At 34.2% G+C, this 13,534-nt stretch overlaps 6 protein-coding genes across 6 annotated transcripts; 2 read left to right on the top strand and 4 right to left on the bottom strand. All coding sequences in view use genetic code 12, as the record gives it.

Moving 5' to 3' along the window:
• Nucleotides 1–399: 399 nt before the first annotated feature.
• On the bottom strand, nt 400–1,326 carry CRZ2 (Crz2p; the record flags this gene model as incomplete). Its single annotated transcript, XM_002548791.1, has 1 exon — nt 400–1,326. One exon carries the CDS (start codon nt 1,324–1,326, stop codon nt 400–402), a length of 927 nt encoding a protein of 308 aa, XP_002548837.1.
• A 3,109-nt stretch (nt 1,327–4,435) lies between these two features.
• Nucleotides 4,436–4,873, bottom strand: CTRG_03133 (ferric reductase-like transmembrane domain-containing protein; the record flags this gene model as incomplete). The annotated part of the gene is made up of 1 exon (XM_002548790.1): nt 4,436–4,873. The coding sequence occupies one exon, from the start codon at nt 4,871–4,873 to the stop codon at nt 4,436–4,438; it is 438 nt and encodes a 145-aa protein (XP_002548836.1).
• Nucleotides 4,874–5,096: 223 nt separating this feature from the next.
• GLK1 (glucokinase) lies at nt 5,097–6,521 on the bottom strand (the record flags this gene model as incomplete). The annotated part of the gene is made up of 1 exon (XM_002548789.1): nt 5,097–6,521. The coding sequence occupies one exon, from the start codon at nt 6,519–6,521 to the stop codon at nt 5,097–5,099; it is 1,425 nt and encodes a 474-aa protein (XP_002548835.1).
• A 1,489-nt stretch (nt 6,522–8,010) lies between these two features.
• Nucleotides 8,011–8,859, top strand: CTRG_03131 (uncharacterized protein; the record flags this gene model as incomplete). The annotated part of the gene is made up of 1 exon (XM_002548788.1): nt 8,011–8,859. One exon carries the CDS (start codon nt 8,011–8,013, stop codon nt 8,857–8,859), a length of 849 nt encoding a protein of 282 aa, XP_002548834.1.
• A 479-nt stretch (nt 8,860–9,338) lies between these two features.
• EMP46 (Emp46p) lies at nt 9,339–10,778 on the top strand (the record flags this gene model as incomplete). Its single annotated transcript, XM_002548787.1, has 1 exon — nt 9,339–10,778. The coding sequence occupies one exon, from the start codon at nt 9,339–9,341 to the stop codon at nt 10,776–10,778; it is 1,440 nt and encodes a 479-aa protein (XP_002548833.1).
• A 107-nt stretch (nt 10,779–10,885) lies between these two features.
• Nucleotides 10,886–13,519, bottom strand: CTRG_03129 (uncharacterized protein; the record flags this gene model as incomplete). Its single annotated transcript, XM_002548786.1, has 1 exon — nt 10,886–13,519. The coding sequence occupies one exon, from the start codon at nt 13,517–13,519 to the stop codon at nt 10,886–10,888; it is 2,634 nt and encodes an 877-aa protein (XP_002548832.1).
• Between the last annotated feature and the right edge of the window lie 15 nt (nt 13,520–13,534).

Genomic DNA, 13,534 nt, shown 5'->3' with positions numbered 1-13,534 from the left:
AAAATTGAGCCAAAAAAATAAAATAAGCCTCAACAGGGAACTTGCTTGCCAAGAAAATGGTGATAAATTTTTGTTCAATTCCCGAATATAATTTGGGGGGGGGGGCTTTACTTGTTAAATCACCGAATGATAATTCATCTACTGCCGTGTAATGACTAAGGTGATAAACACTTTAGATTCGATGTAATTACAAAGTCAAACAAACATGGCTCGAAAAAATAAAAGACAGTATATAAACCCAACCGATGTGAATTAAATTCTAAAACTATATATATATATATATATAAAGCAATCCTGATAGAATAATAATAATAAAAAAAAAAACCAAATGAAAATCAAACCCTAAGAGAAACCAATAATAAATAATAAGAAAAATTTACACATAAGCAGACTACTCAATTATTTACCTTCTTGTTCCTCTAATCTTTTAGCTTCGTCCATTAGAGGTCGAATACATAACCAACCAGTTTCAGTACGGAAATGTCTGCTTAAAGCATCACTTCTAGCAAATTTCTTACCACATCCCCATTTAGTTACACCATCTTTTAAATAACCTTCACATTTGAAATTTTTAACACCTTGATGTAATAATTCATGACGTTTTTTATCATGAGATCTAGCAAAAGATTTTGGACAATGTGAACATTTAAATGGTTTTTCTGTGGAATGAGTTTTCATGTGAGATTTTAAATTATATGGTTTTTGAAACACTTTTGAACAAACTGTACATGGATATGATTCAGCTGGTGCTGGTGTAGAATTTGCTGATAAACTTTTGGATGATGTTCTTCTTTTTCTTTTTAAGGATGGAGAAATTGTGTAAGATACCAAGGAAGAATAATCGATATTATCTGATGACAAGTTTGGCAAAGTTGGTGATGATTGGTACAGTATTGGTTGTTGATATTGAGATTGATGTTGATACTGTGGTTGATATGAGTGTTGGTACATTTGGGCTTGAGCTTGTGCTTGAACTTGTCCTTGTTGTGTTTGTTGAATTTGCTGTTGTTGTTGGTAAGGAGCATAGTCAAAAGGAAATGGTTGAGAGAATGCTGAAGCGTTTTGGGCTGGAGAAGCCAAAGCCAAGTTTATATCTTGCAGCTGAGTAAAGTAAATTGAAGGGAGTTGAGCCTGGAAAGGTTGAGGGAATAACAAAGACTGTGATTGTGATTGTGACTGTGGTTGTGGTTGTTGCATAGGCTGTTGATAAGTATTTGGGGAAGTTGACACTGACGAATTACTTGGATAATAATAAGGAAGACTATTACTATTTGTAGCGGTAGCAGTTGTAGAAGGGACAGACATAGTAGACATGATGATTGACATATATAATTATTACCGTTGCGGCTTTTCAAAAAAATAATAAAGGAATAAATAGAAAATACCAAGAAAAAAAAAGATGCTAGATTGTTTGAACGGAGAAAGGAAAAGGAATTATATTTATATACTGCGGGAGAAAAGATAGTAGATGATATGTAACCACTACATTACGTAAAAAGGAGCCTGACAATAAAGAGAGAGAGGAGAGGAAGAGGGAGAAAACGGAGAGAGGGGGTAACAGCATACAGGCAAGAGATTAGACTGTGCAATTGTTCGGGTGAAAATTAGCACCACGCAGCACAGCACAGCTCAGCTCAGCAAACATTACACAAGGAATTAGAATAAAAATTTTTCTTTTTTTTTTTTCGTTTTTGTCCAATTTGGTATTCTGTGTGATTTTCATTTAATTGAGTAAAGTTGGGTTGATTTGGGTTAAGCTGAGTTGAGTTTAGATTAGGATTGTTTCTTTTTTGTTGTTGTTTTGGGATTTTAACTTGACTTGCATTCGTTATGATACAAAATTAAAAGTGAAATTCATTGATAACCCAGAGAGCACTACGAAATAAAACAAGTCAACGTGCAACACATGGAATACTGCAAATGTTTTCCGATAGATGGGTTTACATTGACTAAATTAAGTTTCAAAATCGTGGAAATTAACTATGGATGTCATACACCAACCCAGAGTAGTTACTCCTCGTATTACATGTAATATTCTTTGAGATGTCCAACATTATCATTGAGCACTTTTTTTTTTGGTTTAATCTATTGCATTTACGTGGTGTTATGTTTTTGTATTTGTTGAAAATTCCTTCATTTACGTTTACGTGGGGTCGTGTGTGCGCGCACACAATATTGTTCGATAAAAAAAAATGACGCAATAAGTAAAATGTGAGATTTTGTGTAAATTGGATTTCCAGACGGATTGATATGTTTTTCTTGGCACTGGCTTATTCGGTGATTCTCTTATATTGATTTAATTTGTATGCAATGATTGATAGTAAACAGCGAAAACGGATTAATTTGATACCCAGGTTGATTGGACAAAGTAATGAAAAAGAGCGAGTTGGTGTAAATCAACAAGAGGATAGAAGCACACAGTGACTGAACAATTTAATGTACACAGGAAAGTTTTTTTATTATTTTTTTTTGTCAATGTCCTTTCTGCACTGCCTATTTTTTTTTTTGCTTCCTATGAGCAAAATTAAAAAAAAAAAAAAACCAATTCGCATCGATATCCGGGCCCCCGAAGGAGTTGTACTTTGACGATACATGAGGGATTTTTTTTTTTTTCGTTTGTACACTACTTGCATTTGTTGCGATTTTTTAAACCTTTGTGCCTTTTCATTGAAGGTTCTGATTACCAGTGAATGTTTAGGTAAGTGATAGTGTGAAGTAGAGCTTAAGAGATCTAACATAAACAAATAATAACTATATTCACATGGCTGACAAGGCTTTTTCTTGTGGTTATTGTAGGAATTGATTTATTCGAGAATGCGGATCGATGCTAAAAATATCTTAAAAGAAGGGGTTATACTAAAGAATGCACTCAAATAAACTTGCACATTTCAATTAATGGCTTAGTATGTTTCTCCACCCGTTTCTTGCTCATTTGATCTTTTTAGTCATTCACCGGACCGCTCGATACTTTTTTAAATTAGTCTTCTCAGACTCTCCTCTTCCTCCTCTTCACAGAGAAAAATATTACCTATTAAGCACCTCTGCAGAAAGATGAGGATGAAAATCTGAAAGCCTTTCATTGGTCGAGATATACCTCACCTTAAATCCGACGGGTTGTACTGCTTTCAACAACCATTAAATGTACCACACAAGACAAGTAAAATCTGGGCTCCTCTTATGTCTAACAAAACCACTCTTAATCCTATCCCCCCTTTTTTTATCTAGTAGCCTAAGCCATTATTTCACATTCAAGGCTGGTGTGATGAAGGGGAATCCCGCTACTTTGGGTTTCTGTTAATTCGGCAATTCATGAAATTTCTTGGCAAAATTAAAAATTGTGTAACTGGCAATTGATTTACATATTAAGCCAAAGGGAAAAACAAATTGTTCTGGTTCTGGCTTTTGCTGCTTTTGCGTATGCCAAGAAAAAAAGTCATATATGTATACAAATTTTCTATTCACGGTGATTCAAGTACATACAAGGCTGAAATTGCAACAAAATAAAAATGATGGCTTATAACAAACAAGGAACAAAATAAAAAAAATGAGAAAGAATAGGAGATATTGATGTAGATGTGGTTAACTAGAAAAGGAAATATCCTATTTATCGTAAGTATATCCAAAGAGTAATTCACACAAAGGTGTTTATTTATCCATATGGACCCATTTCCTCTTTCCTAGCGGCATCGCGGTAAGACACGTTAAGATTTGTCTTCCTCAAAGAGGCAATGCTACAAGAAAAACAACCCTTGACTGGAAGTTAAAGATTAATTGGTTGACTATCTCATCTTTTCCTCCGATTCAGGCTAAGACACAGTCTTGTCTATATGTGTTTTTGAATCTAGATTCGTTGACTTGTAAATTATAATGGTATCGGTATGTGCCATGTTCTCTCTATACACAATCCATCAACATCGATAGTCCTGGACGTTGATTTTTGATTCTTATTGCTAGATTACAAGAAATACCAATGACGTAGACAACAACCAGCATGGATATATATTTCCACCGGATGTGAACCTGGCCAATGGGTATTTAGTCACATCCGTAACCGGTATCAATCCTGTGTTGGTGTGAAAACGCTTCCAAAATAAAATTGCTACAAAATATGAAGATGTGCATCATACTTCAGAAATCCCACATTTCTTTTTGTTATTTTCTTAACTATCCCTTTGACTCGGATTGTGGATAGAGAACTACTCCCAAAAGAAGGTAGAACTATTGGATATTACAATATACTACCCGAAGAGTTGCGTAGACCATAGCGATACAAAATGATGAGATATATCACGTGTTTATCAACGTTAGAGTTGTGTTTGCAAATTTGCACAACACAAAGAACAAGGTGGTATCTGCTAGGTTTTCAACAGAATCATGCAGTTCATATAAATGTCACGTAGTTTGTTATGATTTTTATCATCATGAAAAAAACAGTTCATGTAGAATCATCAAGCTCAGACTTGCAGTTGTTCATAGAAATCAGCTCTCTGGTGATTTGGGTTAGTAAAGTTATGCCTGGTGAAATAACGTACTTCATCAACCATAGTAATATAACTACAAGCGACAAAAGTAATTGATCCTTGAGAGTCCCAAGATCATCAATATGGATCCACGTATCCACAAAATAAATGGCAGCCATAACTATGTGTATGAACAAAAACATTTCATACCATCGTCTTCTGAAGAAAAGCATCGCCTGTAACCAAATCAATCCACCAGCAATAGTAGCAACAATACCCCAGTAGAAGTAGGGTTCTGCTGCCTCACTGGAGTAATACTTACCTTCCAAAATGGTAAAATTCACAGAGTGAATTATAACCAAGGCAATTTGAGTTCTGCATCCCCAGAATGAGACTTTTTTTTTTTGCAACATTCACGGACATACGAATCTCAGATTGAACTTAGATAGGAGTTTAAGATATTAAACAATTTTACATGTCATGTGATATTTGATCACGATATCCCATAAATACTTGTTTTTTAACTAACAAATCTAAATAATAATAAAAAAAAAGGAAATCATTTACAAATCAAAAAAGAAGAGTTAGAACTATAATATATATATAAAAAAAGTTCATTAATCACATGGAAAGTTTCTAAGCAGTAGCAGCAGCTAAGGCAGCACCAAGAGCAGAACCCAGCTTGGAAATAGTAATAACGACCTTTTTATCTGTTCCTTTCAAAGGATTAATCAAGTTGATAACTTCACTAACTTTTTCTCTGAAACCTGGGTAAAATTCAACAACTGAACCATCAGCTGCAATTTCTAAATCGTATTTTTCGTCTTTATGTTGATCCTTGACTCTCTTGGCAACACCAGCAAGAGCAATAGCAGCCAATTTAGCAGAACGTTTCAGAATAGCTCTGGTAAGTCTTTGGATAACTTCTCTTTCATCTCTGGTAGTTTCCAATCTCAAAACATTCTCCAAGATCAACTTAGACATCTTCAAATCAGTCGAGTCATCAATTTGAAGGTAAGACAAGACTTCGGAGTCCAACAACCATGGTTGATCAATTCTATGAGGCAATGAACCTCCTCTTCTCTTGTACAAATCTTGGAAAATCAATCCTTGTTTAAACAAATCAATTAAAACAACTCTTAAAATTTCACCCAAAAATCTACCACTGATTCTCTTTTCAAATAAATGGTAGCCAGGGTTAGGAGTTTCAGCATCAACAGCATCATCGAATTTGGTGCGTGGCAAAATCTTCAACTCATTATCAAAAGAACCCCATTCGGTATTGATAAGCATACCATCAGCACCAGCTGGTGGATTCTTCAATTTGGAAATCTTATCAATAGATTCATAATATGCACCGTTAGTACCAGTACCGAAAATACATCCAACAACAGTGGTGGCATTAGATTCGTCCCTATCATTAAGATAAGCTCTGGCAATCATTGAGGCAGTGGTATCGTTAACCAAAGCAACAACCTTGACATTGACTTCCAAAATGGTCAAATTAGCTTGGAACAAATCAACCACATCACGATCAACAGTATCAGGAATATCAAAACCTTTAGTCCATCTAATCAAGGTACCATGATCAATATCAGTTTGGTTTACTGGGAAACTAAAAGTGAATCCCAATTTAATTGTTTGGGACTTCTTGGCAGTACAAGTTTCTGGATGGTGGTCCATCAAAAATCCTTGAACTCTTTTGGCCAAGTAAGCAAACAATTCACCGGACTTGGTACCTTTCATCAAAGTGTCAGGAATTCTAAACTTTTCTTGTTGCAATTCATAAGTATGGTCACCATGCAAATCAATTGAACAAACTCTGAAGTTGGTACCACCCAAATCAGCAGCCAAATACAAACCCTTTTCTTTACCGGTTGGCAATTTGGTGACATAAGTTGGAATCATAGGAATTGTTTCTCTAGATTGTTCTGGGGCCTTCAAACCAACGTCCATTTGTTCAACAAAATAATCAGTGGCCTTGATTAAGTATTCATCGGTGATGTCAAACTCTTTCTCGAGTGATTGAAGGGTAGATTCTAATTTTTCTGGGAGGGACATATCAATGATAGTGGGAGTTTTTATATATATATTATTAGTGGAGGAGAGTCGGGGTCTGCACCTAAATTTATGAAAATGAAAAATATAAACAGACGATTAAATGTCAATTCAATTGAAAGAAGAACCACAATTGAAAATGAATTGATATTTATATATGTATATATATAGAAGAAGAAGAAGAAGAAAAAAGAGAATCAACAACAGGTGATTGGAATTGCTATTTAAACGGATTCGTCTCCCTTCCCCCCCCTTGATGATTATTTTTTTTTTATTGCTGGGTTATTATTTCTTAGTTAAGGACAATGCATACAAAATATTTTTTTCTCTTGTGCTGTTGGTTATTTTATTCATTACATAAAATTTTGTAAGACAGAACTTTAACAATTTTCAAGGAGTTCTGAATTCCGATAATATTCAGATTTCCGGTTTGTGTACTTCCTACTTCGGATTTTTTGCTCTTTTTTTTTCTTTCAACAAAGTAAGACAATGTAACGTCTGGATAAACTAATTGTTATGTAATTCCTGGGTAGTTATTACTATTAAAGAGTTATTCTTTATAAAGGGACAATGGTTCTGGAATTGTGTAGTCTAGGTTAAATTTATTGCGGGGGGCAAGGAAGGAGGTTTCTGTACGTGCAACTTTAAATTTTTAGCCACGCAGCACGTGATTCGGGGTTGTTTTGTTTTTGTGAATTGATGTTGACTGCCCTAAATCGTAGCCATGATTTTCCCTCTATTAACAAATCACCTGAATTCAATGATATATATATATATATTATCGTCATTAGTTGTTCTACTATTCCCCCTATCTCGTAAAGTTAAAAAAAACGTTCGTAATTGCTAAACAATGTTGATTGGGTGTGATTCGCAAGAAAAGATTTATTGTGATGACAAGTTAGATTAACCATAAATATTAACGTGTAAAGTGAGTAAATTACTTTACTAACTATTAAAATTTCTGTGTACTTTCATACCCAACCAACAAGGTTGTAGTGCGCGTACCATATATCGTGATTTGGTAAACGTGACATGTATATATATTGTCTGGTCAGTGTTGTGTGTGCAAGAGAGTCCAAAAAATGAATCCTCCTCAACCCCCCAATCGTACAGTTTTGATTTTGCACTACTTTTCCCATTTTAGTTTCTTTTTTGGGTTGTTTCTTTTTTTTTTTTTTGTTCGTTTTGCAGTTTTACCGAGAATTGTTATTCTGATTCAATTTCACCGAGACCATAATGGATAATGTTGAAAAATACGCACCAGTACCTTAGCATTTTCTCCATATTTCGGGAAAACTACATTTTATCGATAAAGGCATATCACAGCTCATCGTAGAGTAATAACTAAAAAAAGCACTATATAAACCTACCCCGATTTCCTTTTTTTTTGGCAAATGAATTATTTTATGTTTTTCTTCTTTTTTTTTTTCATTATTCATTCCATTGCATTTTATTTCAAATAATACCCATCTCATCCTTTTTATAAATCATCATGTCTTTTACTTCATTTATCAAACCAGAATCTGACCCAAACATCATTGTTCCAACCAAACCATTCAACTTATCGCCAAATATCGTTGAAAGATTTTCCCTTAAAGATAAAGTCACTGTTATCACTGGTGGGGCCGGTGCTATTGGTGGTGCCATTGCTGAAGGTTATGCTCAAGCTGGTGGTCATGTTATTTTATTGGATTATGCTGATAACGACAATGGATTAAGTGCCAGATTAGCTAAGACTTATGGTATCAAGTCCAAATTTATTAAAATTGATGTCACTGATGCTAAACACGTTGAACAAGTTATTAACCAAATTGATGAAGAATTTGGTACTATTGATGTTTTTGTTGCCAATGCTGGTATCGCTTGGTACACTGGTTCTATCTTAAACCAAGATTCCACCCCAGAAAGTTGGAGACGTGTTTTTGATGTTAATGTCAATGGTGTCTTTTACTGTGCCAAATATGCTGGTCAAATTTTCAAAAGAAACGGTAAAGGTTCATTCATTATCACTGCTTCTATGTCTGCTCACATCAACAATGTTCCAAACTATCAAACTTGTTATAACTCTGCCAAAGCTGCTGTCATGCACATGGCTAAAGGTTTAGCTGTTGAATTTGCTGGTTTCGCCAGAGTCAACTCTGTTTCCCCAGGTTACACCAACACCTTGTTGTCTGAACCAATTCCAAAACCACAAAGAGCCAAATGGTGGGGTTTGACTCCTATGGGTAGAGAAGCTGAAACTGATGAATTGGTTGGTGCCTATCTTTACTTGGCCAGTGATGCCTCTTCATTCACTACTGGTTCTGATATTAGAGTTGATGGTGGTTACTGTTGTGTATAAGAGAGAGAGAGAGAGATTAGTTTGTTCTGTGTGATCTGTTCTGTTAATAGTTAGTCTTTTCCTTTAATGTTTTGTCTTGCATTGTTATAGATTGTGAAGTTTAATGTATTACCATTGCTAATGGTAGTATATATATATATATTTCACTATTTAATTATACGATTGATATTTATGAGTTTGAAGGAAATATGTGTACCTGGTTCAAAAAAAAAAAAGAATCTTGTCCTTATGACGTAGTTCAGGCACGCGATTTAGTTCTGCATAACTCCCAGTTCGCTCTCTCGCCATAAGGTGTGTCAAGTGCCACCGCGGTAACGTTAGATTAAAGGGGGGAACACACACACACACGAATCGACACAATGGAGAAAAAAATTTTTTCTGTTTTTTTTTTCAACAACTAACAAACCTGTACTCTTGGTCTGGCCACAACAATTCACTTAATTCGACTTTATTACGTTCCTTGTCTATCTTATATCTAGATGTTGTATTATTTGCTATTTATTTTACAGTTAGTCTCGGCTGTAGTTCCAAATGTAGGGAGAATTTCATCTCAAGTAGCACCAAATCCTCATTATTCATTACCTAATCTATTAACCATTGATTCGAAAACTGATATAAATAATTGGGAAATATCAGAAAATATTCAATTTGATAACGGTAGATTATTACTTGGTCAATCAGGCTCCATATGGAATAAATACAAGATTCCAACTTCAAACAAACAATGGACAATTGAATTGGTATTTAGATCAACAGGTTTAGATGCTGATAAGGTTTATTTGGAAAATGGTTTAACTGTATGGTTAGTCAATGACAATGAAGGTAACAATATCCCAACCAATGTTTTTGATGGGTTCAAAATTGAAATGAATAATAAAGAACAACCAGGTTTGAAACTTTATAATAATGATGGATCACAAGAAATTAGCACTGATTTAAACCATGCCTTGGGTCAATGTAAATTTCAATATTTGGAATCAAATGTCCCATTCACTTTAAGACTTTCATATGATGAAAATAAATGGTTTAAAATTCAAGTCGATAATAATTTATGTTTCAAAACTGATCAAGTTAAGATCCCATTTAATGATATTTTATTTGGTATTACTAGTGATGTTTCCCCACAATCACAAGAACAATATGAAATATTGGGTTTAAAAACATGGGAAAAATTAACTGAAGATGCCACTGATGACCATGGTTTAATGATTGGAGATGAAATTAAAATTGATGTCAAGAATCAAGTTAAAGATGATGATGATAATAATAATAATAATAATAATAATGAAGTTAAACCTGGCCATATTCGTGAATCTTTAATGGAAAGAGCACAAAGAGTTAGACAAGAAATGTTGAAAAAACAACAAGAAGAAGATGCTCAACTACAAAATCAAGAATTTTCACAACAAGGTGGTAATGGTGCATCATTTGACTTGATTATTTCCAAATTAAATCAATTGGAAATCAGTGTAAATACTTTAAATAATCTTGAAGAAGATGCAGAAATTATTGCTATTAACAATAAGATCAAAGAATTGAATAATGCTCAAGAAGTTTTAAAATCCACTGTTGATGATACTAAAAAAGCAGTTCAAGATTTGGAACAAACTTTAGTTAGACAATATTCACAAATGTTGGATGCTATTGGTCAATTAAATCAAAAAGTCATTGGTGAAGTAAGAGAACAACATTCAGGAATGGAAGAATTGAGTAAAAAAGTTGATTTATTAATGAATAATCATAAAGAAATCTCATATCAATATCAAAATGCTAAAGAATCAGATTCTCCTAATGGCGTAGGTACTACTGTTGATGTATTAATGAAATGGGTATTGTTCCCATTAATGCTTATATTATTAGTATTGGTTGTATTTGTCTATCGTCTTAGACACGATATCAAACATTCAAAATTATTGTAAAGAAAAAAGAAAAAAAAAGATAAATAGAAATACACACAGACTCACAGGTTATACATACATATATATATATAAATTATCACGACATGCATACTATACTATACTAATTACTATGAACTCTTGCTTGGTGATGCTGATCTTGAACCTGATCTCGAAATGGCATCTTGAAAGTCTTCTATCGATTTATTTTCAAAGTCTTTAGCCATATCCTTGACTGACGATTTTCTTTCTAAACTTGGTGCAAATTTAGGAGGAGATGACAAGTCAGTGGCAGATTGATTTGGTGATTTATCATAAATAATGTCTTTTGCTGGACGATATGTCACTGGTGCTGGAGGAAGGGCCTTTTTCCCATTAGAAGATTTCCCATTCTCTTCATTGAGTAATACATTTAATTTCTTCTTCTTAGGAGATGGTGATCTTTTCAATCCCATGGCTTGTTTTGGAGCGTCATCATCATTGCTCTTTACTCCTTCCAGTTGAGCATCCTTTTTGATTTGACTCTTTACGGCACTTTGTAATCTGGATTCTAATCTGGATTTAGATTTAGCAACTAAATTATCAGCCGCGCTGTGACTCTTTCCTGATTTAATTGATTCATGACGAGTCAAACTACCGTGTCTCGAAATAGCAGGTGATACACTATTCCCACCTCTAGTTGAGCTCTGACGTCTCAATTCGTTGAATATATCCTGTTTGTTATCAAACAAGTCATTCATCAATGTAACTTGGAACTTGTCGTTAAGATAACTACTTTCCAAATTATTCAAAACATCAATCTTTGGTCTCAAGACCAATGATCCAAACTCTTTAGCCAATCTATGCTGCAATTCAAGGGCAGAATCTTTGTTTTGAGTACCAATAATACTAACAAGTCTGTTCAAATGGGTTAAAATCGCATCTAACGTAGCAAGGTTGCATTTTGGCAATTCAGACAACACATTCTGTAATCCATTGATTCTGGAATCAGACTGAGATTCGTCATGGTAGTTTGTATAAAGTAATTTAATTACATCATAATAGTTGTGTGGGATAATAGAATCTGGCAATTCCATGAAATACAATTTCAACACATTTGTTATGAGTAATGGATGAGATTCCTTTAAAACGGCAGTAATCTTGCTTGGGTCTTGTAATTCATTCAATTGGAATCTTAATTTATGAACATTAGAAAGGTGTACCGGTTGGGTCCAAAGATTGACTCTCTCTTCGTCATTCTGAACATCAGGATACACATTGTCCAATTGGCTCAAAATACATTGAATAATATATGGAACCACTTTTTTGTCCAATCTGGCCTTGACATTTAGATCAACACCAAATGTCTGATTAATGTTTGAATCATAGTAATTGTCGTATAATGTAACAATTGGTTTAAATTTACCAGTACCATAATTTTCAATTAAAAACTTTAAATCATTGATTGGGTTGATAGTTTCTTCTAATAAAACCAACTCGTCACTAACAGTTTTCAAATTGCTAATTCTGTTGGCAAAACTGGAAAGAAAATCAAAAGTAACCTTCTTGATGGCTTTTAATCTATCTAATTCACATTTTTGCATGAATGTCAAATGATCCATGGCTACTTCTTCAAATTCACATCTCAATTTATCGAGTTCAATAACAGCATTTAGATACTGAGTATCGAGATTATTCACATCATTGATTAATCTAGGTAATTGAGATTTATCACTGAAGTCGACAGTATTAACCCCCATGGCCTCTTTAACATCTTCAAACTTAAATGACAATGACTTGGCTAATGAATTATCGACAACATGTTCATTCTCGACACCGGCCAATTGGAATGCTAAATCCTTCCATTGATAGAAGAATTGGGAAGAATTGATAAATGATTTGCCAATGGTACCAACGACTCTAATAAACTCGTTTCTAATCAAGTCCTGTCCAAAGATTTCTGCCTTTTCCAAATTCTTATTAAATTCAGGCATGTTTTCCAACAACCATTGAGTAATGCTACTACCGGTAGAAACATTCTGGTAGGTACCGAAAATTGGAACTTTATGAGGCGCCATTGGGATCTTGCTCAACATGTCTTTGAGCAATGCTTTCATTTGTTTCTTATCATACTTGGCATGGGTAAACTCAAAAATTTCAGCATCTTCTTCATCTCCTTCACCTTGTTGATGTTGTGATCCGGTTCCAGTAGCTTTGCCATCACCACCTTCAATTGGTGTATGCTGCTTCCCCGTGTCTTCACCCAAGGATAACTCCCTTAATTCTTCTTGTAATTCCTCTTCACTGAAATGGGACTTGAACTCTTCCAACATTCTACATTTGTTGAAGTATTTTTTTTGTATCTTGTCGACATTCAATTGGTGTTGCTTCAACAACTTGTACTTATCCTTCAATGTAAATTCTGAAAAATTGACACGTTGTTCATGCTCTCCACACCATTTTTCAAAAGGTTGTAACACAGTTGATTCTATATTTTCAGCAATGTTCAAATGATATTGGCCTTGTTTATAAAATGTTTCATTCATCTTTGTGTATGCATTCTTAATGGTTGAAACAAAATCATCATTCAACTGTCTGGAGCTGGTTGGTTTAGAATCCGAGATTATAGATTCCAAAGAATTCCCATAAATGATTTCCAGTTCCATTCTTTTCTCAAATAATTTAATGAAATCATTGTTCTCCAAAATACCTTGATGCAACTGCACAAACAATTTCTCAAACCCTTGATGGTAATCTTGAGTCCAAAAGTTTTCAGCAAACGACATGACTAAGGGGTATAC

This window comes from Candida tropicalis, assembly GCF_000006335.3.
Source record: "Candida tropicalis MYA-3404 genomic scaffold supercont3.4, whole genome shotgun sequence".
NCBI lineage: Eukaryota > Fungi > Ascomycota > Pichiomycetes > Serinales > Debaryomycetaceae > Candida > Candida tropicalis.
The sequence above is the reverse complement of the archived record's forward strand: the minus strand, read 5'-3'. Positions and strand labels throughout refer to the sequence as shown.